This window comes from Macrobrachium nipponense, chromosome 46 (assembly GCF_015104395.2).
Source record: "Macrobrachium nipponense isolate FS-2020 chromosome 46, ASM1510439v2, whole genome shotgun sequence".
NCBI lineage: Eukaryota > Metazoa > Arthropoda > Malacostraca > Decapoda > Palaemonidae > Macrobrachium > Macrobrachium nipponense.
Window position 1 is genome coordinate 17,652,983 of NC_061106.1, and position 25,000 is coordinate 17,677,982.

General features: G+C 47.1%; 1 protein-coding gene and 1 pseudogene across 1 annotated transcript in view; one reads left to right on the forward strand and one right to left on the reverse strand.

Annotated features, from left to right (window-relative positions):
- Positions 1-25,000, forward strand: part of LOC135214778 (homeobox protein B-H1-like) — a 51,297-nt pseudogene that overhangs the window by 6,263 nt on the left and 20,034 nt on the right.
- Positions 23,599-25,000, reverse strand: part of LOC135214779 (ventral anterior homeobox 2-like) — a gene marked incomplete at its 5' end in the record, with an annotated part of 4,208 nt that continues 2,806 nt past the window's right edge. The window contains 1 exon segment of the mRNA XM_064249134.1: positions 23,599-24,432. Coding sequence (XP_064105204.1) covers positions 24,009-24,432 — 424 coding nt within the window.

Consider the following 25,000-nt stretch of genomic DNA (forward strand, 5'->3'; position numbering starts at 1 on the left):
ATCCATCCACACAGTCACACCAGGACTCGATGCTGTTCAGCCTGCGAGGGTCTGGGTTAGCTACACACTTGTTGAGCAGCCACCACGGGTCCCAAGGAAAATGTATCCAAGGACCTGTGGGCAATATCCGAAGGTAGAAGGACGTAAAGGTAGTCTGGTTAGACCAGACCCCTGCCTTCAGGACCTGCGCACGGAGAAGTTCTTACGGAACGCCAACGACGGGCCAATACTTCTGACTTCGTGAGCTCTCGGACGGGGACGTACGGATGTCGTCACTACATCAGCCTCATACGCCCTCCTGATGACCTCACGCAGCCAGAAAGAAAGAGTGTTCTTGGATACCTCTTTCTTGGTGACCCCGGTGCTAACGAAGAGGCGTCGACACTCAGGCCTGAGGTGTCGAGTTTCTCTTCAGATAGCGCCGTAGCGCCCTCACAGGACAGAGCAGCATCTCATCCGCATCATTATCGGTGAAGTCCAATTAGGGAGGGAATCGTGAATGACTCGAACCTGTCGTCAGGGACCGACGGTTTTCTGAGTCTTCGCAACGAAGTTCGGGACGAAATCGAGCGTCACGGATCCCCATCCCCTGGAGTGTCGTACATCATAGGAAAGACCATGAAGTTCCCCTACTCTCTTCGCCGATGCCAGGGCCAGCAAGAAGAGGGTCTTGAGGGTCAGATCCCTGTCTGACGACTCCCGGAGTGGCTCGAACGGCGTTCGAGTCAAACTCCTAAGGACGAGAGTCACATCCCACGCAGGGGGCCTGAGTTCCCTGGGTGGGTGGCAAGACCTTTCGAAGCTCCTCATAAGCAAGGAAATCTCGAACGAGTTCGAGATGTCCAACCCCTCAGTTTCAGGACGAGCGCCAAGGCGGCTCTGTATCCTTTGACTGTGGGGACTGAGAGGAGCTTCTCTCGGCGAAGAAAAACGAGGAAAATCCGCTACCTGCTGAAGAGTGGCTCTGAGAGGAGATAGACCCCGTCTACGACACCAACCACAGAAGACGGCCCACTTCCCCTGGTACACAGCTGCAGAGGACTGACGGACGTTTCCAGCCATCTCTGTTGCTGCGCTACGAGAAAAGCCTCTCGTTCGCAAGAGATGGTGGATAACAGCCAGCCGTGAAGAAGTAGGGACTGGACTGCTCGGTGGTACCGCTCGACGTGTGGCTGGGCGAGAATGGTTGTGCCAAGGGGGAATCTCTCGGTTCTCCTGCGAGAAGAACCAGCAGGTCCGGATACCAAATGGCCTGTGGCCACTTGGGAGCCACCAGGATCATCCTGAGATTCGGGGTGACCAGTGCTCGACTGATCACCTTGCGAATCAGGCTGAACGGGGGAAAGGCATAGGCGAAGAGGTGTCCCACGGGTGTTGAAGAGCGTCCTCGCAGCTGCCCATGGGTCCGGCACGGCCGAGAAGAACACCTGGAGCTTCCTGTTGTGCCGGGTGGCGAACAGATCCACGACTGGTCGCCCCCACAGGTCGAAGAGCCTTTCCGCCACGTCCTGGTGTAGAGCCATTTCGGTCCCTATCACCTGATCCCGACGGCTGAGCGTGTCTGCTACTACATTCCTCTTCCCTGGAATGTAGCGTGCCGACAGCTCTATTGAGTGTGCCTGAGCCCATCGTGCACCTGCCGAGTCAACTGGTACAACGGGAGAGACACTAGGCTCCCTGTTTGTTGACGTAAGCCACCACCGTGGTGTTGTCGCACATCAACACCACTGAGTGTCCCATCAAGCGGTCCTGAAACTCTTGGAGAGCGAGAAACGCTGCCTTGAGTTCCAGTACATTGATGTGAAGGTGCTTGTCGTTCTCGTCCCACACTCCTGAAGTCAGCAACTCCTCCAGGTGTGCGCCCCATCCTCGGTCGATGCGCTGAGAACAGCTGCATGTCCGGGGGGGGAGTGCGCAGAGACATCCTCTTAAGAGGTTCCTGTCGTCCAGCCACCAGGCTAGGTCCTGCCTCACCTCCTGTGTCAGTGACACTGGAAAGCTTGGGGGATCCGTCGCCTGCGACCAACTCTCCTTTAGTCTCCACTGAAGAGACCGCAGGTGAAGACGCCCGTGAGGGACTAACTTCTCGAGCGACGACAGGTGTCCGATCACGACTTGCCATCGCTGAGCTACCTGTTCCTGCCGAGACAGGAACTGGTTGGCTGCCTCCCTGAATCTGCTGATCCGCGAGTCTGCGGGGAAGACTCGCCCTGCTACCGTGTCGATCAGCATACCCAGGTACTTCATCCTCGCTTGGGCTCGAGATCGGACTTCTCGAAGTTCACCACGATCCCCAGATCGTGGCAGAACTCGAGCAGTCGATCCCTGTCCTGTAGCAAGCGAGCGGGAGCTCGCCAGGACTAACCAATCGTCGAGATACCTCATCAGACGTATCCCGTGCGAATGGGCCCAAGCAGACACCAGAGTGAACACTCGCGTGAACACCTGTGGGGCGGTTGAGAGACCGAAGCACAGTGCCCATGAACTGGTACACGTCCGCCCCCTCGAGGATGAAGCGGAGGTACTTTCTGGAGGACTGAATGAATGGGTATTTGGAAATACGCATCCTTCAAGTCCACTGAAAGCATGAAATCGTTCTCCTGATGGAGTCGAGCACTGAGCGTTGCCGTCTCCATCGTGAACCGGGTCTGGCGAACAAACGGTTCAGGGGAGAGAGATCTATCACGGGCGCCAGCCTCCCGTAGACTTTTCACCAGGAAGAGTCGACTGTAAAAGCCCGGTGACTGATCCGTGACGATCTCTACAGCTCTCTTGCTCAGCATGGTCTTTATCTCCTGTCTCAGTGCTACGTCCTTCGATGACCCTGGAACGTACGACTGCTGTTGGACCGGGTTGGAGGTGAGGGGTGGCCGAGATTCGAAGGGTAATAGATATCCCTCCCGAAGGACATCTACAATCCAGGTCTCGGCGCCGTAGCGCTGCCAAGTTGCCCAATGGCTGGCCAGGCACCCCCCCACTTCCGGCAGCAGGTGAGGGGGAACGCCGTCCCTAGCGTTTCCCCTTTCTTCGACTTCTTCCCAGAGCCTCCACGGGGATGAGGAGGGCTGGGAGGAGGGCTGGTTACGGCTCCCCTTGCCAGAAGTCGAAGAAGACAGAGTCATTCCCCGGGGCTTCGACGCAGCAACGTCTTAGCCGCCGAGGAAGCGCTAGCCGAGCTCTAGACTTGGCCGCAGTCCGAGGCTGCCCAGAAGCCTTCGAGACTGCTGGTGAACCAGACGGTCACTGTCGTCAGCGCCGTCTGTCCACCGCAGCGTCCACCATCTCTCCTGGGAAGAGAGACGTGGAACTCCGTAGAGGTCCGTTTCGAAGTCCCAACGCCGCTTCACGCCCGGCCGCCCTGGAAACCCGAGTAAGGACAGCGTCCCTTCGTCGGAGAACCAGGTTGGCCCACAGGTTCACCGTCTGGTGGGCAAGGAAGGAGATGGCTCTTCCCCCAGACTGGCAAATTCTCCTGAAGGCCGAGTCATCTTCGGGAGAGAAATTGCCCCCGGAGTTGGCTGCGACCTTAGATACTGTGAGGGACCACAGATCTAGCCAGGAGACGGCCTGGATAGCTGCCATGGCGGTAGATTCCAAGCCGAGAGCCTCTTGCTGCCTCTTGCTGCGAGAACCACAGGTTCTCGGACAGGAGCTGTTGCAGAGACACACCCGGGAGTCAGCCTAGCTAACTCGGGTTCACCTGTTTGGGCGGCATCGGGTCCTCAGATGGCACGTAAAACCGCCGCTGTCGTAGCAGAGGAGGTGGAAGCAGCTTGCTCGACCTGCCAGACTTGAGCGAACCGTCTTGTCCGGAGACAAGCGATTCAACCTGGTCCAGCACTGAGTCCGCAAGCTCCGAACGCGGCAAACCCACCGTCGGTCTGGGTTCCCTTTTCGGGCCCAGACGACTCGAGCCGGGACTGGGCTCGGATGGTGGGAGCTGCGATCCTTCCCCGAGGTCGTTGTGCTTGACGAATCAGCGCAATAACCTCGGCAAAGTTCCTCTGGATCTCAGGAGTGACTGCATCCTGCGGAGTTGGACCGTCCAGTCCCTCAAACAGGAGCACCTCCGAGACCCTCCTCCCTCAAGGAGAGGAGCAGCGACAGCCCCCTCTCGGTCTCCTCCAACCACCTGTGCGTACGACCTGGCTGGTCCGAGAACCGAGCCTCTGCGTACGACGCGGTTGGCGGGATCCTGAGGGGCGCACCCCTCACGATCACTCCTCAATACCTCGCCCCTCCCGGTGTAACCCGAGGAGGTTGAAGGTATGGGAGAGGAAGACCTGACGCTCTCTCCTCGCTCGTGGTAGAACCAGTGGGCTTCGGAGGACTGCAGGCGATCGCCAACCCGCGGTGGCGATCGAGCTGCAGACCTAGTCGAGCCGTCTCGCTGTGGAGAACGGTGGACCGAGAACAGCGGCCCGGTCTCGTGTGTCAGAGGAGCTGGTGCTGGTCGCCGTACCCGATCGCTCTCTGTGAGAGCGACGGTCAGGCGACGCGAGCTCCACTGTCACGGTGAGATCGGTGCGTATCCTCACGGTGCGTCAGTTCGCTGGTACCAGCCGTGGCTGGTGCCGCGAACGCGGGGGGACCTCTTCCCAGCCTCAGCCCGTGGCCGGTCATGGACCGTCACGTCCGCCCGGGTAGCCAGCTGCTCGCCGCGAGAGACGAGAGCTGGCCTGGTGAGAGTCGCCGTGAGCGGCTGTCACCAGTCTTCCGCTCCGTGCCGTGAACCTGACTCTGAGCGGACTCAGAGGTCTGGTTCCTGGCTGCACGGTCGCTGGTATGGCGACCGTACAACCGTCGGTTACCTCTCGCGAACGAGCGGCCGAGCCGGACCCTGCCTGCTGTGGCCGAACCACTGACAGCAGGTGAGGAAAAGTGCCGGTGTTAGCCGGCACCCTCTGGCCCCGTACCCGTAGTCTTCCTTCCTTGCGGGGAGAAGAGACGGGTCCTGCTCCCAAGAAGGAGCAGGGCGACCAGCGGAAGAACCCCCCGTCTCACCAGAGCGAGACGGGCCCTTAGAAGTTCCCGAAGGAGACTTCTTAGGGGGGGGGGGAGGCGACCTTCTTCTTCTTCGGCGGGGGAGCCTTAGAAGAAGAAGGGGAAGAGGCGGCAGACGACGACGACGACGAAGAAGACGATGAAGACGACGACGACACCTTCCTCCCTCCTTCTTCTTCTTCTTCGTCAACCTCCTCAGGACCGACGTCAGATCTGTCATCCAGGACGGAGCCGGGGCTGCTGTTGCCGAAGCAACAGGGCCCGGCCCGGACGTACCTGTCCGAACAGACCCGCATCGGGAGCAGCGGCGCCAGGAACAGGAAACAACATCAGCAGGTGCGAACATCACAGGAACGGCAGACGAGACAGCAGGAGCAGGTACAGGTACAGCAGCGGTGGTCACGGCAGGTACGGCAGACTGTGTGGGCGGTACAGGTGGTCGAACCAGCGGCACAGACATCCTAGGTACCGGTGGGAGGTCCAGGGGCGAGCTCCTTCGGGCACATGAAGTCCGGTCGTGAGGCAGCCACGGCAAACCCAGGTGGCGGCATCACACTCCACCGAGTTACGGCGACTGGCCCCTGCACCGATGTAGTGGGTGTTACAGAGACCGCGTGCTGGGTGTACACCAGGTGAGGAGGTGAAGCATAGCCAGGGGTTGTAAGGGTCGTGGTGGTGGTCGTGACCGTTGCATGGGTGACCGCCACGGAGCCAGCGAGATGATAGAGCAGCCCCTGGACACTCGGCACGCCTGCAGCCCAACGATGCCCACACCTGTTCGAGGTCATCCTTCGCGGCAACCGCACCTGAGGAGGCAAAAGTCGGGTGATTAGAAGATTCCTCTACCCGTTCGCGCGAAGCACGAACGGAAAGAGGACCCAGAGTACAACTCTACGTCAGGGTATCTAGCGCCCTCCTCCACACTCGACACGTTCAGGAGAGGAAGGAAGGACCTAGACACCCCCCCGAAGGGGAAGGCGCGAGACGTGGAAGTTGAGCGGGCGGCAGGAAAGAAGACGAAGTGTCCGTCACCAAAGGAGTCGCGGGAGAGCTCTCCGACGACTCCTTTGCAGGCCTTCGCTTCTTCCTGCCTCATACAAAGTCCACTGCGCCTCCGACCAATCATTACACACATCACAGGGCTCGGCTCGGGTGCATTCGCGCCCCCGACACCGAGCACACAAAAATATGAGGGTCAATCTCCGGGAACGATCTGAACTTCCCGCATTTACGCCCTTCGATACCCAGGGCAAAGTCTCCGTGGGGTAGCGAGGCGAGGAGATTCCATCATAATCAATAATTGAAGGCAGCAATTAATATGAAAAAAAGAGAATGAATTGTACTTACAATAACTCTTTCATACACAATTACAACCAAATACTCAGAAAGCAAACGACGAGAAGCGGGCAGAGAGCGTCGAACAACACGTCCATCCATGCGAGGCCGAAAGCAAAAGTGATTGTTTACCTCCCAGTCGCGCGCGCGCGCGCCTGTCGGACAAGCAGTTAACTACCGAACCCCTTGTTCGAAAGCTTACGACCTATCCAGCTGCCGCTAGTACCTTCCTATTGTAAAAGGACCGAAGGTTTGTATGCCGTGTCGGAACAAACTAACCTAAACCTAACTAAGGGATAGGGAGAGAGCTACCTTCAGCCCCCAAGACTGTGTCTGCAGAAAACGTATGGCCCAAGAGAACAACAGTCCTCGTATATCGTTCTCACATCTCTCAAGTAGTGTGAGGCGAATACTGAATTGCTCTCCAAAAGGTGGCGTCAAGGATGTCCTTGATCGACATGTTCCTTTGGAAGGCAAGCGAGGTTGCGACAGCTCTGACCTCGTGAGCTTTTCACTCGCAAGAGGCTCAAATCGGTCTTCTGGTAAGACGAATGAGCCTCTTTAATGACGTCTCAGAAAGAACGCCAAAGCATTCTTGGATAATGGTATATCGGGCCGTTTAACCGAACACCACAGATTATCTGAGGGACCTCGTACCTCCTTAGTTCTTGTGGACATAAAACTTTAGAGCCCTGACAGGGCACAGGGCTCTCTCAGGTTCTTGGCCCACAAGGCTTGTCATACCATTAATTTCAAGCTCTTGGCCAAGGGTTAGACGGGTTTTCATTCTTTGCTAAGAAAGTGGGACTCAAAGAGCAGACCGCATTGTCACCTTTGAAGCCCACTCGCTTACAAATGGCTTGAATTTCGCTAACTCTCTTCGCCGTCGCCAGAGCAGTTAGGAAAAGAGCTTCTTCGTCAAGTTCTAAGAGACGCTTCATGGAGAGGTTCGAAAGGACTCGACATCAACAGTCTAAGGACTAAATCTAAGTTCCAAGAAGGAGGCCTCGCCTGAGGTATCTTGGACGTCTCAAATGATCTCAGGATATCGTGAAGATTCTCGTTGTCAGACAGATCTAGGCCTCTGTGTCGGAAGACTGCTGACAGCATGCTCTTATATCCCTTGATGGTCGGGACAGCCAGCTTCTGCACATTTCTTAAAAATAGCAGGAAATCGGCTATCTGGCTCACAGAGGTAGTGGAAGAGGAAATTCCCTCCTTTCTACACCATGCCCTGAAGGAAGCCCACTTCGACTGGTAAACAGCTCTCGAGGAAGTCCTCCTAGCGTTGGCGATTGCCTTCGCAGCTGATGCTTTAGAAAAAAACCTCTCGCTCTGGCCCAACTTTTCGATAGTCTGAACGCAGTCAGACCCAGAGCGGAGAGGTTTCGGTGATATTCTTGCGAAGTGGGGCTGTCTGAGTAGATCTTTCCTCCAGGGCAACGTCCTCGGAAAGTCTATGATGAAGGACATTACCTCTGTGAACCATTCCTTCGCGGGCCACATCGGGGCGATCAGGGTCAACCTCGTCCCCTCCGATGCCGCGAACTTCCTTACTACTTCCCCATGATCTTGAATGGCGGGAAGGCATACAAGTCCAGGTTCGTCCAGTCCCAGAGCAGAGCGTCTATAGCGACTGCTCCCGGATCCAACACAGGGGAGCAATAAAGAGGCAACCTCTTCGTTCTCGACGTCGCAAATAGGTCGACTAACGGACGCCCCCACAGTCTCCAGAGCTCTCGACAGACGTCCTGGGTGCAACGTCCATTCCGTCGGCAAGGATCTGATCCCTGTCGCTGAGAAGGTCTGCTCTGACGTTCTGGACTCCTGCGATAAATCTCGTCAGGATCCTGATCCGTCTCGCATGCCACAGCAGAATCTCCCTCGCTAAATAAATAGAGGACGGGAGTGTGTACCTCCCTGATTCTTTAGGTACGCAAGGGCTGTGGTGTTGTCCGAGTTGACTTGGACCACTTTCTCTGCAACCTTTTGCTGGAAGAACTGTAGCGCCAGAAAAACCGCCCGCTAGTTCCTTCACATTGATGTGCCAGGACACCTGTTCCCCCCTCCAGGTGCCTGACACTTCCTCCCTCCTAGTGTTGCTCCCCATCCCGACACCGAGGCGTCGGAAAACAACACTAGGTCGGGGCTCAGAAGCTTTAGGGACAACCCCTCTCGAAACTTCCGAGGATCTAACCACCATCTTAGATGGTTTTTCACCGATTTGGTGATCAAAACGGTCGCATCCAGATCCTCTCTGACTCTCCACTCGTCTGCTAAGAAAAACTGGAGAGGTCTGAGGTGTAGTCTTCCCAGGGAAACAAACTTTTCCAGCGAGGAAATGGTCCCAGCAGACTCATCCACTCCCTCGCCGAGCAAGTTCCTTCCCCAGGAAGGCCGAAACTCTCTCTAAGCCTTGCAGCTGTCGTTCCTGGGGACGGAAACGCTCGAAAAGCCACTGAATCCATTCTGAATCCCCAGATACGATGGACTGTGTGGGGTCAGATGCGACTTTCGAGGTTGACCAGAAGTCCCAGGGACCTCGCCAAGGCTAACGTGAAGTGAAGGTCCTTCAGACACCTTTCTTCTGACGATGCTCTGATAAGCCAATCGTCGAGATACAGGGGACACTCTATTCCTGCAGAATGTAACCATCTCGCTCGTTCTCATGAGCATGGTAAAATACCATCGGAGCCGTCTTAAACCGAAACAAAGGGCTCGGAATTGCCAAACTTTGTCCCTTAGCATAAACCTCAGAAACTTTCTTGAAAGAGGGTGGATAGGCACGTGAAAGTATGCGTCCTGTAGGTCCAAGGACACCATCCAGTCGCCCGGTCTTAAGGCTCCTAGAACCGGAACTGAGGTGTTTCCATCTTGAATTTTTTCTTTTCTATGAAAAGATTCAAGGCTGCTTACGTCCAAGACTGGACGCCACCCGACGACTGCTTTGGTACCAGGAAAAGTCTGTTGTAATCCTGGTGACCCCAGGTCTAAGACCTGCTCCACCGCTCTTTTCTTGATCATTTGATCTAAAAGATCAAAAAGAACTGATGTTTCTCCCCTTGATACGATGGGGAAAGATCTCTGGGAGTTGTAGATAGAGGAGGAGGGTCCACAAAGGGGATCTTGTACCCCTGTTCCACTATCTTGAGGGACCACGCATCTGTATCTCTCTCTCTCCACGCCCCCGCAAAGAACTTTAGCCTGGCTCCGACCGGCATCTGAAGGACTATCTTCTTCACTTAGAGGAATTTAGGTTTGAAGGAACCTCTTCCTCTTGCAAGCCCTCTCCCTCGAGGAGCAGCTCTCGAGGGAGGGGAGAGCGCACGAAAGGGTTTAACCTTCCTAGGAGTCGTCCAAAAGACGACGTGGTAGGGACTGCGGGACGTCTTGAAGACTGGGCCAAGAGGTCCTGGGTAGCCTTCTCTTGTAGGCTCACTGCCAGGTCCTTTACCATAGCCTGGGGGAAGAGATGGCTCGAAAGAGGTGCAAAGAGAAGCTCCGCTTTCTGCAATGAATGAAAGAAACAGACCTAGCTGTAAAATTGCAGAAAAGCGCTCTCTTCTTGAGGAAAAGCAGTGCCGAAATGAGACACTAACTCTTCCGAACCATCCCTGACGGCCTTGTCCATGCAAGATAACACATTGGACAGCTCCCCCAGACTCAAAGAGTCAGGACTCCTAGATTGAAGATCCAGGACTCCCAGGCACCAGTCTAGAAAGTTAAAGACTTCCAGAGTCCTTAACAGTCCTTTCATGTGATGGTCAATCTCCGTTGGTGTCCACGAAATCTTAGCGGTCGATAAAAGAGATCTCTTCTGTGCATCGACCAGACTAGCAAAGTCCCCTTGGGAAGACGACGGGATCTTAACTCCTACTTCACCTTAGGTCTCATACCAAATGCCGCCTTTCCCACTGAGTCTTGAAGGCGGAAGGGCGAAAGTCGACTTGCCCTGATCCTTCCGACGTTCCATCCAATCCTGCAACTTCTTGAACGCTCTCTTAGTGGACAAGGAAGTTTTCATCTCCACAAACTCCGGAACCTTGCACGACTTCGATGACGAAAACTGAGAGGGTGGAGACTTGGGAGCTGCAGGCTGGAACTTCTCACCAAAAGAAGAGCGTAACAGACGAACCAGCACGTTGTAGTCGGATACCGACGAAACTGACGGCTGTTCATCCTCAACTGAGTCCGCCGGACTACTAAGCTCTATTCCTTCCTCCCGAAAGAGGCAAAGGAGATTGAACCTCTGGAGGAGGGCGTGCGCCCAACGGGTCTAGCCTTCAACAAAGGCTTTCGAGGATGACTAATATCAGCCTCTTCAAAGCGACCGACCTTCTGTCGATCCTTAGAGCTCGTACCACGAAGAGCGTCTTGACCGCGCTGCGCGTCAAGAGAGGCTACTCTTACTCGCTCTCGAGGAGCGTCCTTACGCTTTCCGCTCAAGCGTCCAGCTTTCGCTTTCAAAAGCGTCCTTCTGGGCGCTCTCGAAAGCCTTCTCAACAGGCAAAGCGTCAAGCAAAAACGTCCCGACGAGCGTCTTTCAAAAGCGTCCTGCCGAGCGTCTTCAAAAGCGTCCTCCAAGGCGTCCTCAAAGGCGTCCTGACGCGCGGGCTGATCAGGACGTCGAGAGGGAAGAAAAGCGTCCTGTCCACGAGACTTCCTACCGCATAACGAGAACAAGGAAGTCCGAAGGAGAAGCAAGCGGAGACAGAGACGAACGAGGAGACGGAGAAGGGGACTGCCTCGTCCTCTTGACAGGCAGTCTAGCGTCCTTCCTACGTTTAGGCTCAACTGCTGCTGGGCGAGTCTTCTGAGCCATTAAGGCCGACAATTGGTCTTGAAGAGACACAAGAATACTCTTCGTTGGCGAAGAAACGAGAGGAGGTGAAGGGCTGCGCCTGCGAGAAGACGAGGGGCGAGGGGACGCCTCTCCGTTCCTTCACAGGTACAGCAACCTGCCTCTCCGAGGCGCGAGAGAAGCGCTTCTCAGCGTCGTCCTCTGACGACGTCCTACCTCTCTTCTGTGGAGGAAACGCGTCATACGACGCAGGCGAAGACCGCAACGATAGCGGAGAGAGGGGACGTTAAAAAGCGTCCTCCCTAGGAAAAGTCCTTTCAATGGACGCGAGTCTCTCAGAGCGCCCTCCACCCCTTGCGCGGGTGGAGGGCGCCTCGGAGGACGAAAAAACAGTCCTTAAGGATGCGAGCCTGAGCACGCTCTTGGCAGCCTGGGAAGTAGCAAACAGGTCCTGCCGAAGGGACGCCAGATCGGTGGGGAGCCCCCGTAACCCTCTTGCGGCTTTCTTTGACATGCCCACTCCCTGAGTCCTGGGAGTCCGACAGAGGTCTAGACCTAGAGGCATTATGGGGCCGATCTGACGCCCCCTCCACAAACACTAGGGGCACGATCACACACTTTACTTGAGCCGTTTTCTAGGGCCAACACTTTGGACTCTAGAGTGCGTAACGACTCTAGAATCAGAGAAAGGGCATTACCTTCTCCCAGACACAAAACTAGGGCCCTCAGGCAACAACACAGGATTAGGTGAAGCAAATTCTACTCTCAGGACACAAAACGTAGGCCCTTCAGGCAAACAACACAGGATTAGGGGAAGCAAATTCTAATGGTGGTAAAATAGGAGAAAATGTTACTTCCGTTACCTTTCGTAGAACCGCTCTTGGAGGAAGACCTCCTGATCCTATCGCGCTCCAACTTACGCCGATAGGACTCATACACCTTCCATCCATCATCAGTCAAACTTTTGCATTCAATGCAACGATCATCCAACAAACAAACATGCCCCCTACACCCCATACATACTGTGTGGGGGTCTACCGATGATTTCGGTAGCCTCACCTTGCAATCACTCCTCACACACACTCTGAAGCTCACTGAACTTGATCCCCGACTCACGTTCACAGAAAAGCCAATCCAAAATAAAAAAACAGTCCACTATCGCGTATGTCCAATCCAACAATCCAGAGTCAAAACCAAAAAAAAGTCAATCCAGATACTTAGAACGAGTCAAATCAAAAATCCTGGGCGGAGGTCTGTAAACAGGTTTTGTTTACCGACCGGCGACAGAAAAAAATATGAATAGAAAATGGGAATGGTTCCTGATATCCGCCTCCAGCGGCGGGAATGGGTACTACCACCTGGACGCCCACCAACTGCGTGTGCCGCGAGTTTTGAAATTCTGTCGGACTTCGGAGAATACAGCTATATATATATCTGCCAGGTAAGTTTCATGAACAAACAGTATTTTTATCAAGTATTTTACCACTTCTGATAGTAAATAGGAATATCAGGATTAAAGTGTCTTGATCCCTAGGTTGGGTTAATAGGCTTACCATGAACTTGAGTTTTGAGTATTTCATTAAATCTCTAAGGCTGCGTTTGCACCAAGTGAAACGATTCAATTCATGAACAATCAACACGATTCATGATTCGTTTTGATTTGCCAAGCTAATTTCAACGTAACCGCTTACACCAAGTGAATCGAGTCAATTCAAATCATGCCTCTTTGCTTGGTGTAAATTGTGACATTGAAATTGGGGTGGCAAATGAAGTCTAATCAAGATTGAACAGATGTGATTGGTTTGCTGTAAATTCAGGCTTAAAACTGATTGTGCTTCACTCATTTTGAGATTTCCCCACACCAAAAGAAAAAAAAAATAGTTTCCTATTGTGGTTCCATCAAATTGGTGGGCATAAGGCTGGCTCCTTGGCTATCTCCCAGCCTCTAGGACAGCCATCCTCAACCAAGGTTCCGTGAACAATCGCCAGGGGTTCGTGAGAATTAATGTTTTATTTGATTATTTGTTATTATATATTTTTTTTCGTTGTGAAATATGCCGTTAGAAATCGTAGGCCTATAATTTATTTTATCGTAACATATCATGCAATTTTTTTTCTCAGTTTACTAAAGGTAATTATTACAAGTGTTCACGTACTTTTATAGTATGTATATATATATATATATATATAGTATATATATATATATATATATATATATATATATATATATATATATATATATATATATATGTGTGTGTTGTGTGTGTGTGTGTGTTCCAGCAGATTCTGAAAAATTTATTATTTCTGAGAGGGACCGACTGTGTTATCACCACCAGAACTCCCACTGCTCTTTGCACGCCCAAGACTAAGATAGAACAAAATTGGTCAGAGTAATCCCAGTCCATAGTGGGTGCAATTGGGTATTCAATGCCAATACGCTAGTACTATAGACAGATTTCAGTGTATATAATGAGGTTCCTTGGGTTGAGAAAAATTGTCTCAGGGAAAAAAAAAATTCCTCAGAGTGCCAAAGGTTGGGTAACCACTGCTCTAGGAGTATGGTTAACTTGCACTAAAGGTAGTATGCAGAGTAGGGGATCAGAGTTACTGTAGGCCTATAGGCATTTCAGAGGGAATATCTAACCAGACTTATCTTTAGCTAACCTAACCTTGGACGCCATGTTCTAACCTAGGCGGGGGAGACGGCGGTGATTGCTTTCCCCTGGAACTGCCCCCCTTTCCCCCTTCAAGTAATTAATGAACTCCTCCGTATTCTGTTTATATCTTAGGTAATTCTAAGCCCTCATTCCGCGGTAAAATAGACTATGGCAGTTGACGTTCTCCTTCGTTATTTTACTTACTGAACAAGAATTTAAAGTAATATTTATTCGGACGACTGTAATTAGTAGCCCAATCCCCAGGGCCAGTACTAAACACGGCGAAATAGGTACACTGGACGCCCCAATCCCTTGTGGATGTCATATCCACGGTTATGTTCCTTGCAGTCCGTGCAGAACTATTCTTTAGAATAACCGTACTGGCCCCTTGGGGGTTACCTAATTACAGTCGTCCGAATAGGCTAAATAGGTATTAGCTACTTTAAATTCTTGTTCAGTAGGTAAAATAACGTAGGAGAACGTCAACTGCCATAGTCTACTTTACAGGGGAATAAGGGCTTAGAATTACCATATCTTATTGTTAACATCAGAGAACTGAAGCGTTAAAATAAAAAAAAAATGGCCAACCTGCACCGTAGCCTACCGTAAGTCTTATTACCATTTTACGTTAAGTTAGGCTGGCCAGCCTTACCTATGCATCGTCTGACAACCTATCATAAGATTGCCTCAAAACGTAACAAATTCAGACCTACCTTAATCCAAGCTGAATAAACCTTACCTTACCACTCATACTTTTTGCAGACGTAACGCTCTAGTAAACGATTTCACCGGTACCACAACTTTCCACCGTCTTTATCGACTACAAGCAAGAATAATGTTCACACGTCACAACCAAAACAAACTCTTCTTCTTCTTGAACTATGACGTCATCCGCCTCGGAAACACTGTGCTATCTCTTGTTTGTCCATTTCTTGTGTTCTTAGCCACAACTTTGTCTTGAAGGAAGCGTTAATTTTTATATAATTTTCATAGCGTGTCGATAAAGTTCATGCCTTTGAACAATATAGTCAAATGTCTGTTAGCCTGCCTATAAAAATTATTGCCTTTGAAAAATATAGTCAAATGTCTAGACATCTTTCCTTTAGTGTAGTGAGGCAAACATCATTTATTTATTTAGTTTTACTAATTTATTGGTGTCGTAATAGTCTTTTACAAAACTGCCAGTACATATAACATAAAAAGGACAAGCTTTACCGCCTCACTCGGACTACATTCCCAAGATTTTAGAAAGATAACAGCTTTCAAAATGTCTCGATGATCACATTACGTGGTGTACCCGTGTCGTAACCTCAGATTTCTCCATTTTCTTGTCAGATATAGGTCTGAAAAAGTACTTTTGCGTTTAGAGTCCTTTCACATTCATTTCTACCTGTTATGTTTTTTTCTTCAAAGTACGACTTCTATTTGGAGGAGAATCTCGATAAGGGTTTTGAGTGTAGAGTGATTCTTATAGATTTTAGTGCTGCTTTCGATATAGTAAATCATAAGGCACTTATTTTGAAACATCAGAATCTTAAGGTGGGTGGATATGTTTTCGGATTATTTCAAGATTTCCTTACAGGTAGGCAGCAGTGAGTTTCTGATGATATGATCTAAAGTGAACCAAGACCTATTGGGTCTTGTATTCCACAGGGTAATGTGCTTGGTCCGCTGTTACTTTTATTGTATACAAGTGGTAGGTTGTTGGTTTGAAGAACGAGATTGTTCAGTATGTCGATGATGCAACACTCGTGGGTGTAGTAAAATCTTCACTTATGGGAAATGAAGCTGCCCTCGGTTTCAGTTGTGATATGGATGAATGGTACAGTCGGTGGGGTATGAGGTTGAACTCCAGCAAAACGAAAACACTATTGAATAGCAGATATCGTACTGATTATCCACCCCAAGTGGAATGTTTTACTAAAAGAGTCTGAAGTTTTGACTATACTTGGTGTAACTTTTGACTCATTATCTTACTTCTGAGAAACATCTAATCTAATGAAAGTGTCAGCAAATGGGGGTACGAAAGTTTGGTATTGTTCGTAAGGCCTCATATATTCATAACGGTGATAAAATCACTGCAACCTGTTTTAGGTCATTTGTCCTTCCTTTGCTACAATACTGTTCGATATCGATATCTGTTTCAGTCAGATCCGCTGTGATAGGTTTTTGTTTCCTAACATTAGCAGCGCCTCAGTGGCGTGATCGGTATGGTCTTGACCTGCCACCTCGGTGACCGCGAGTTCGATTCCCGGGCATTCCACTGAGGTGTGAGAGATGTGTATTTCTGGTGATAGAAGTTCACTCTCGACGAGGTTCGGAAGTCACTTCAAGCAGTTGGTCCCGTTGCTGAATAACCATTGGTTCCATGCAATATAAAAACACCATACAAACATACATTAGCGGTTATGACTTGGACCATTGACGGATGGTCTCTTCTTCACCAATTTTCCATAAGCTGTATTTTAACAGAGAACTTTGGCTATTACAGTTGATCCCTGATTCTGTTTTCCTGCCGTGAGCAGTTCCAGAAGTCTTTTATTCCTCACACTGTTGGACTGTGGAAAATTCCCTTAGGATGTAGTGCAATTAGGACTTCAGAAGTTCAAGCTAAAACACAATTCATATACTTAGTATTTTAATGCTTTATTTTTACCCATTTATTCATTCATTCAAGTTCCTAATAACTGACTGGCTCTGCTTTCTGTATGTCCTATTATTTTCTGTAATTTCATTAAAATGATCACCATTATTCTTTGGAAGCTTGAATTTCGAGTCAGTGGCCCCTGTAAGCATTGGCCTTCAGAAGGTATTTATCTTCTGAAAAATATAATGATAAATAAAGGAGTACAAAGGTTAGAAGGATATAGTCCCTTTTTGTGGGAGTAGGTATCAAGGTTTATATCGTTTGTTAGACGTGAACGTCCTTTTCTCTTGCCAAATATACGGTCTTTACCTCACTGCTAAGTTTGATCAGGAAATGAGTTGTCGAAATAATCATCAAACAAAAACTATAGTAGCTTCACGTCAACCGTGCATCTGATGTTTAGGTCAGTCCCTTACAGAGTTCCTGACTGGCTGTTGATAAGTCAATCACAGGGCTGGAACTCTCATTCTCTTTCGAGAGTTCACATAGGCAGGATGTATGTTCCACCTCTCCTGAGGGATACTTTTTGAATGATGTATCCCTCAGGAGAGGTGGATCGTACATCCTGCCTATGTGAACTCTCGAAAGAGACTAAGAGTTTCCAGTCCTGTTTATCAACAGCCAATCAAGAGCGTCATAAGGGACTGGCCAAGACATCAGATGCACGGTTGATGTGAATCTACTATAGCTTATCTGAAAGATGGTCTAAAAGCTGTTTCACGATTGAAAATAAGTTCCCATAAAATATTACCCTGTAGGTGGGTAGTACCGTCAGTGCACCTCATGCGGTGTACTGTAGGCATTACTTAAGGTTTTTTTGCAGCATCCCTTTGGCCTCCAGCTGCAACCTTTTTCTAACAATCGTTACACAGTGCAGCTGCGAGTTTTTTTTACCGATTAAACCTTTCAAGCATTCTTATTCTCAATTTCCCTTTCAGAGCTGAATGACCTCGTGGGTCCCATTGCTTGGCCTTTGGACTAAAATCTATATTCCATTACATTCCATATAATATCAGAAGCCAGTAGATACTCATAACTTGTCTTTTCGTTAGCTTCATGCTTGCTTTCCCCACGCAACTTCGCCATGTGTTCGAATCCAGTTCTGCTTTCAATTCAACCTCTTTTTAAGGGTTAAGGTATAAGAAATGAGGTGATTCGACATTCCTAATGACTAATCTTCGTTGTATATATTACTAAATCAGCTGTGAGTTTTGGAAAGATAGTTGTAGCAATGTTTCTGTCGTTTTTGTATATAACACTTTCTTCTGAGAAAATATTTTAAATGCATTTTTGTGAAATGTCTATGCAAGGGTATCATCACACGGCGAAAAACTGAATATTTTAAATATTTAGTCATTAGAGGTGTATTTCTGGTGATAGAAGTTCACTCTCGAAGTGGTTCGGAAGTCACGTAAAGCTGTTGGTCCCGTTGCTGAATAACCACTGGTTCCGTGCAACGTAAAAAAAAATATATTTAGTCTGTCTGTATAAGTAGCAAATGGATTCAATCGCTTTATTGTCAGCTTAATCAGTATGAACTTACGATTTTGACTGTTCAAAAAAAAAAAAAAGCTACGAAAGAGTAACTTTTATTGCAGGTCTCTTGCATAAACTTGAACAGTTAGTTAGCTTTAAATCCCTCAGAACGTCTTTACATGATACCATTTCTTCTGTTATACAGAATTCGACATCAAAGAACACAAGTGCTTCAGTGGCGTTGTCACTATGGTGTTTGGCGTGCAATCTCAGTGGTCGAGAGTTCGATTTTCGGGTATTCCATTGAGGGGTGAGAGATGTGTATTTCTGGTGATAGAAGTTCACTCTCGACGTGGTTCGGAAGTCACGTAAAGCCGTTGGTCCCGTTGCTGAATAACCACTGGTTCCATGCAATGTAAAAACACCATACAAACAAACAGACATCAAAGAACAATGTCATACTGTGCAGCATGTATCAGACTGTATGTTACTCAAGTCTTCTTACCAAGGCTGGGGAGGTAAATTACACTGAGTCATTCATACGGATCTTGACCCGACATGCTTACTTGAATGTTTGTGTAAAAGATATACATAATCAGTTGAGGAAAGTCAATAATCGTCTGGACAGGTTTAGAGGAAAGCACTAAAAGGACTTGAAGTTCCGAGAGCAAAGTCCCTAGATGCATACTAGTATTGCACTAACTAGATTTTTTCTCCCCTATGCCTCTAGGTTAGGTTAGGCTATTTCAATTCTATTCCTAAATAATCGTAGGCAATAATTAGGGTGTGGGGAAACATAATGAGATTATTTTCAAGAAGATTCTATAGTTAGTTTTCAAGATATGGAGTCCTGCTTTTTTCAGGGAAGGTCTCTGTACTCGGTGCACTTCGGGAATATGCGTCCTGAGGGGTAAGGAAAACAGTCCTTTGGTATTTAATTTTGCAGTCAGGTGCACCTGAAATTCGTCTTTTTTTTTCCCGCCAATGAGAATTTTTTATTAAGTCACCTGCTTCTCTGGCCTCATTTTGGTATCTTCCTCCTCATAGCGAAACAAACGGCATTTTGCAAGGTGTCATCATCGTTTCTCTGTTGCATTCTCTTTTTATTTATAAGAAATAATGACGAGCGCCTCAGTGGCATGGCTGGTAAGGTCTTTGCCTGCCACCTCGGTGGCCGCGAGTTCGATTCGCGGGCATTCCATTGAGGGGTCAGCAATGTGTATTTCTGGTGATAGAAGTTCACTCTCGACGTGGTTCGGAAGTCACGTAAAGCCGTTGGTCCCGTTGCTGAATAACCACTGGTTCCATGCAACGTAAAACCGCCATACAAACAAACAAAAAATAATGACAAAGAGTTTGAAGGAAGTTGTCAGCGATGTCCAGTATAATTCCTTGAGTAATTTTAATGGTGTAACAACTAAATACGTCCCTCAAGGAGAACATTCTTTCCTGTTGAAAAGGCAGAGTCCTTGAGTTGTTAAAATTAATAAAACTAATGGAAATGAACCTTTCCCGCTGGCATTTGATATCAAATGTGATTTTCTTCTTTTTTAATAATTGCAAAATTTATATCAGTTACTCTAGGTTCAAAAACTTTTTTAGTTTTACTCAAGGTCCTTTATTTAAAGGACCTTGGTTTTACTTATGTTTTCTTTTACGGAGTTCAGAAACATAAATACGCAACTAGGAGACGGAAAATACAGTTTCATATCAGATAGTTTTTGTTATGTTAATTGCTGCTTAAATGGTAGCCGAAAGAAGTAAAATGAGAAAGCTAATCTGCTATTACATAGAAGAAATTAGCCAGATATTTGTAATATTGTAAAAGGACCCAGGTTTTTACTGAGAGACTCAAGGCACGCGGCCATACTTGCACATGAAAACGTTAACTGTAGAATTATCAATTCTTAAAAAATGATCAAGATTGTACCCTTAACTCTGAAGGTAACATCCGCTTTTCTCTGTACATCGCCAGCGTAATTTTATTTCTGCTCTTATTTTTTATTATAAACAACTGATAAAACGTAATTACGTATAGCTGTTCTATGTGAGAGCAATGTCGATATTCCTTCGTGTTAGTACCACGGTCTATCGAACCAAAATCCCCGTAGGTGGTTAGTGCCGTCAGTGCAACTCATGCGGTGCAATGTAGGCATTATTTACGGTTCTTTGCAGCGTCCCTTCGAGCCCTAGCTGCAACTGCTTTCATTCCTTTTTACCGTACTTCCGTTCATATTCTCTTTCTCCCATTTTACTGTTCCCCTTCCTAACAATTGATTCATAGTGCAACTGCGAGGTTTTCTTCCTGCTACACCTTTCAAACCTTTTCACTATCAGTTTCTGTTTCAGCGCTGAATGGCCTTAGTTGCCCCAGTGATTGTCATGTATGCCTAAAATCTATAAATCAATCAATCCATATTCTTAAATTAACCTGTGAGTGTAATGCATATTCAAATGCAATTGCTTAACACTCATCAAGAAACAAGCTTGAGTCTCCCTTCTTCAGTATTTGGAATTTAATTGAAATTTTTTCGCTAACTTGAAATCCTCTGTTCTTACAACCTCTTGCTGTTGATATCTTTATTTCAAATAAATAAATGAACGAATGAAAAAATTAAAAACTGTTCATAGATGACGGAAATACTCATTATTCCTTGTTTTTTGTCATTTACTTCTGTGCAATGGCATGTGGCTTTTATGGCATCTTCAAAGTACTGCAAATGAAGCCAATGCCAGCTGTCCTTTTAAGGAAAATTTTTATGGACTGGAATAGCATTATAGAGTAACATAAAAAAAATCTTTGAGTAGAGAAGTGTTCATTTGAAATACTGATTGAACATATTTAAAAACGACGTATGTCCTACTGCCTAGAACTAGATACATGATAGAGTTCTAGGTAGTGGGGACATAACTTCCTTTGTTTTTAGTTAATTAGTGATCAAATGAACGCCATATTCAGATGTTTTTATAAAAGTGATTCTTAAACACTACTCCAGTCAGTACAATCCCTACTGTCTAGACCAGTGGTTCCCAACCTTTTAAGGGCCATGCCCCACCTGATCTCCTCTAAAATCCTGATGCCCCCTGTGGTGATGTACTATAATTCTTATATTCAAGTGGAGGAAGCCTGAAAGACCATTATCGTGGTTTAAACATTCGCGAATTGCCCCGCCTTAAAAATCATATTAACCCGTTTGGGCGTACGCCCCACGCGGGGAACCACTGGTCCAGACTAATGTACCGGCATATTCATCATATTCTGGGAGATTGCAGGTAGTCCCTTATCCCTTTGTACGTTATGTTTCAAAAGTACCCATGAAACAATCGTGGTGGTGAGCAGGATCTAGCAAATTTGTGAGCGTACATCAGGGGACGTGTACTCTTGACATGTGACTGGGGTTCAGGGACGAGGCCCAAACTTGCGCGAGAATGTTTGTTGTAGGTTAGATTTGGGGTATGAGTTATGTTAGGTTCGTTTATGACTGGTAACATCGGTGCATACTGATGCTTCCAGTGGGCACTTGTTTCCAGGTTGCAAATCCCGAGATGTATACTAGTATTGTATCAGCCCCCCCCCCTTTTTTTTATGCCCCTAGGGTAGGTATGTTCTATGATGACCAGAAGTGGCAATTTGGGTGTGGGAAACATAATGAGATTATTTTCAAGATGATTCTGTGGTTTGATTTTAAGATGTGGCGTCCAGCTTTTTTCATGGAAGGTCCAGGGACTCTGTTACAGTTCGGGAATATGCTTCCAGGTTAGCGGTTTAGATAGATCTGGCTTATGCCAGAGTGGTAAGGTGTGAAAGGGATCAGGAGTCCTTGTCGTGGGTCTCTGGACTCTGAATAACCAAGGAGACGTTCCCTTCTTACTTAATCACAGCAGTCGATCCAAAGGTCTAGAGAAACAACAATCCTGTGCCCCAGGTTCAGGTTCAGTCAGGTTCTGGATGAAATTTGCCTTTGCAACGGCGCCGTAATTTCTCGTGTGTGTGGTTTTCTTAATTTTGAATATTTTATTTTTTTATATTCAAAGAATCTTTGCAGCATCCCATTTCCTTTGAATTCTGTTTAGCCACAATTCTCACTTCTCAATTAAGGACAAATATTTCTGACTGGTCCCCTGATAGACAAGAAAGGCGATTCATTGCAATAATGTTAATAAGAAAAGAGTGAACCCCTTGTAAAGATAATAATAATAATATGAAGGGAGTGGACCTTAATAATATATATATATAATATATATATATATATATATATATAATATATATATATATATATATATATATATATATATTTTGTCTGTCAGTCATCCTATTCGATTTGTCGATTTGATGGTTTTTATAGTGTGTGGTTCCGGGTTGCATCATGCCTCTTCAGGAGTCCATCACTTTTCTCACTGTGTGTGCTGTCTCTTAAGCACACTCTTCTGCATGAGTCCTGGAGCTACTTCGGCATCTAGGTTTTCCAGGTTCCTTTTCAGGGATCTTGGGTCATGCCTAGTGTTCCTATGATTATGGGTACAATTTCCACTGGCATATCCCATATCCTTCTTATTTCTATTTTCAGGTCTTTATACTTATCAATCTTTTCTCTCTCTTTCTCATCTACTCTAGTGTCCCATGGTATTGCGACATCAGTGAGTGATACTTTCTTCTTGATTTTGTCAATCAACGTCATGTCTGGTCTGTTGGCACTTATCGCCCTATCTGTTCTGATACCATAGTCCCAGAGGATCTTTGCTTGATCGTTTTCTATCACTCCTTCAGGTTGGTGTTCGTACCACTTATTACTGCAAGGTAGCTGATGTTTCTTGCACAGGCTCCAGTGGAGGGCTTTTGCTACTGAATCATGTCTCTTTTTGTACTGGTTCTGTGCAAGTGCCGGACATTCGCTTGCCATATGATTTATGGTCTAGTTTTTCATATTACACTTTCAGCATTATTATTATTATTATTATTATTATTATTATTATTATTATTATTATTATTATTATTATTATTATTATTATTATTATTATTGGTCTATCACAGTCCTCCAATTCGACTGGGTGGTATTTGTAGTGTAGGGTTCCGGGTTGCATCCTGCCTCCTTAGGAGTCCATCACTTTCCTTACTATGTGCGCCGTTTCTAGGATCACACTCTTCTGCATGAGTCCTTGAGCTACTTCAGCCTCCAGTTTTTCCATATTCCTTTTCAGGGATCTTGGAATCGTGCCTATTATTAGTATTATTATTATTATTATTATTATTATTATTATTATTATTATTATTATTATTATTATTATTATTATTATTATTATTATTATTATTCTGTTAAAAAGACTGGCAGCATCTGTGTAATTGATTTTATACAAGGTGTTTTCATTTCTTTTCACTTTTTTTTTTCTTCAAGGCCTGATATCTGCTAAGAACCAGCTGGTGTGCATAATCTGGATTATGGACATCCGGCCAGCTCTTAGCAAATATTAGCTTAGAAGAAAAAAGAATAGTAAGCAGATAGTAAGCAATAATATTAGTAATGAGTCCTCAGGAGTTTTACATACTGGTCAGGGCATAAATCCGAGCACAAATGTTTCATTTCCTAGAAATCACGAATGTGTAAGTAGGTTGTTGGTAATCACCGCTGCTGATAAAATGACGCAGGACAAAATTAAGACCAGTGAATGAAAATGGAAATTGTATTTTGGCAAAAGTTTCAGTGACAAAAAAGAAAGTAAGCTTCGTGTGAATGAGAGCGCCGAGTAGTTTATTAGTTTCTCCCCCCTCCAATCGAAAAGAACTTCTACCTCATCTACAATAAGATATAGCTAAAAATACGTCTAAGGATAATGTTGGCTCGGTGAGGTCACCGGAAATACTCTTACGGGGGTTTCTGCTTTCACTCTTGCGCTGTAAGAAGATTTGACGCTTAGAAAAATAAATACAGCATTAAATATACAACAGGACAGTCTTAAATAATGAAAACGAGGGATAAGAATAAAGAGTAAGAGTGGCCAGCCCCCTTTTTCAATGGGAACACTAGACAGTATTTTGTTATTTTTTTGAGAGAGTTCGTAAATGTCTTGGTGTCGACGAAATCACTCGCGTTTAAACTCCAGATCTGTTTTGCTGACTCTGAACGCCCGCGCTACTGATGGTGCTGTGTAGAGAACTGAGCGCTGACAAGTGATTGGTCGGAGCTGGGCTGTACACTGACGTCGGCAGGGAGGGCAGAGGTCCTGGACCGACGTGGGGGCCTAGAGACCCCGGTGGAGGTGGTGGGGGAGGGGGTATACCGGGCGACGCGCCAATCATGTGGCGATCTGGAAGGGGGCTGATTGGATTTGGGTGGATGATTGGTCTGTCGTTGTGAGAGGCAACCAATGGAGAGGTGAGGGGAAGTGAGGGGAGGCAGTGGATGGGAATGTGAGGTAGAGCGTGAGAGGGCAGAGGGGAAGGGATGGGAGGTAAACTGTTGCTATGGAAACCGACTGTATGCTGATTGGGGTGACCCAGAGGGTAGTTGAATAGCCTGTGGGGGAGATCAATGCGTAGCGTTAAGTACTTGTTTACTAAATAGTCTCTGAGATGCACTATATAATCATCAGTTACATTGATTACTGAAAAGAAAATATATGTTGATATCGAAAAGTTATTATAGACCTATCAACTTATTTCTTAACCATGTGACCAGAGCAAAATGTGACGCAAGGTCCAATTAATCACATACACATACATACGTACATAAACAAACATAATATATAATATCGATCGCTTTTGTGTTCTCGTTTGCATTATGAATTTGTTCTCCTTAAGAATGGCTGAACTTGACCAGTTAAGAATGGGTCACCTTGGCAAATTTTCTCTAGGAATCTGCAGTCATGCATTAGTTTGCAAAGCTTGTAGTCTCCCCGCCCAAAATTTCATTTTCAAGAATTTTCCAATCCTTACTATGGTCGCGAATACTTGAAACTGGGAGTGACGTTCCCGTAGGCTTTATCAACTCGCGTCTTGGTAGATATCTTCGTGGAGACAGCTGCCGAAAACCGCATACAAAAGCTTTTGTCGCTTTGGTATTGTCTCCGTTATCGTTAGTTGTT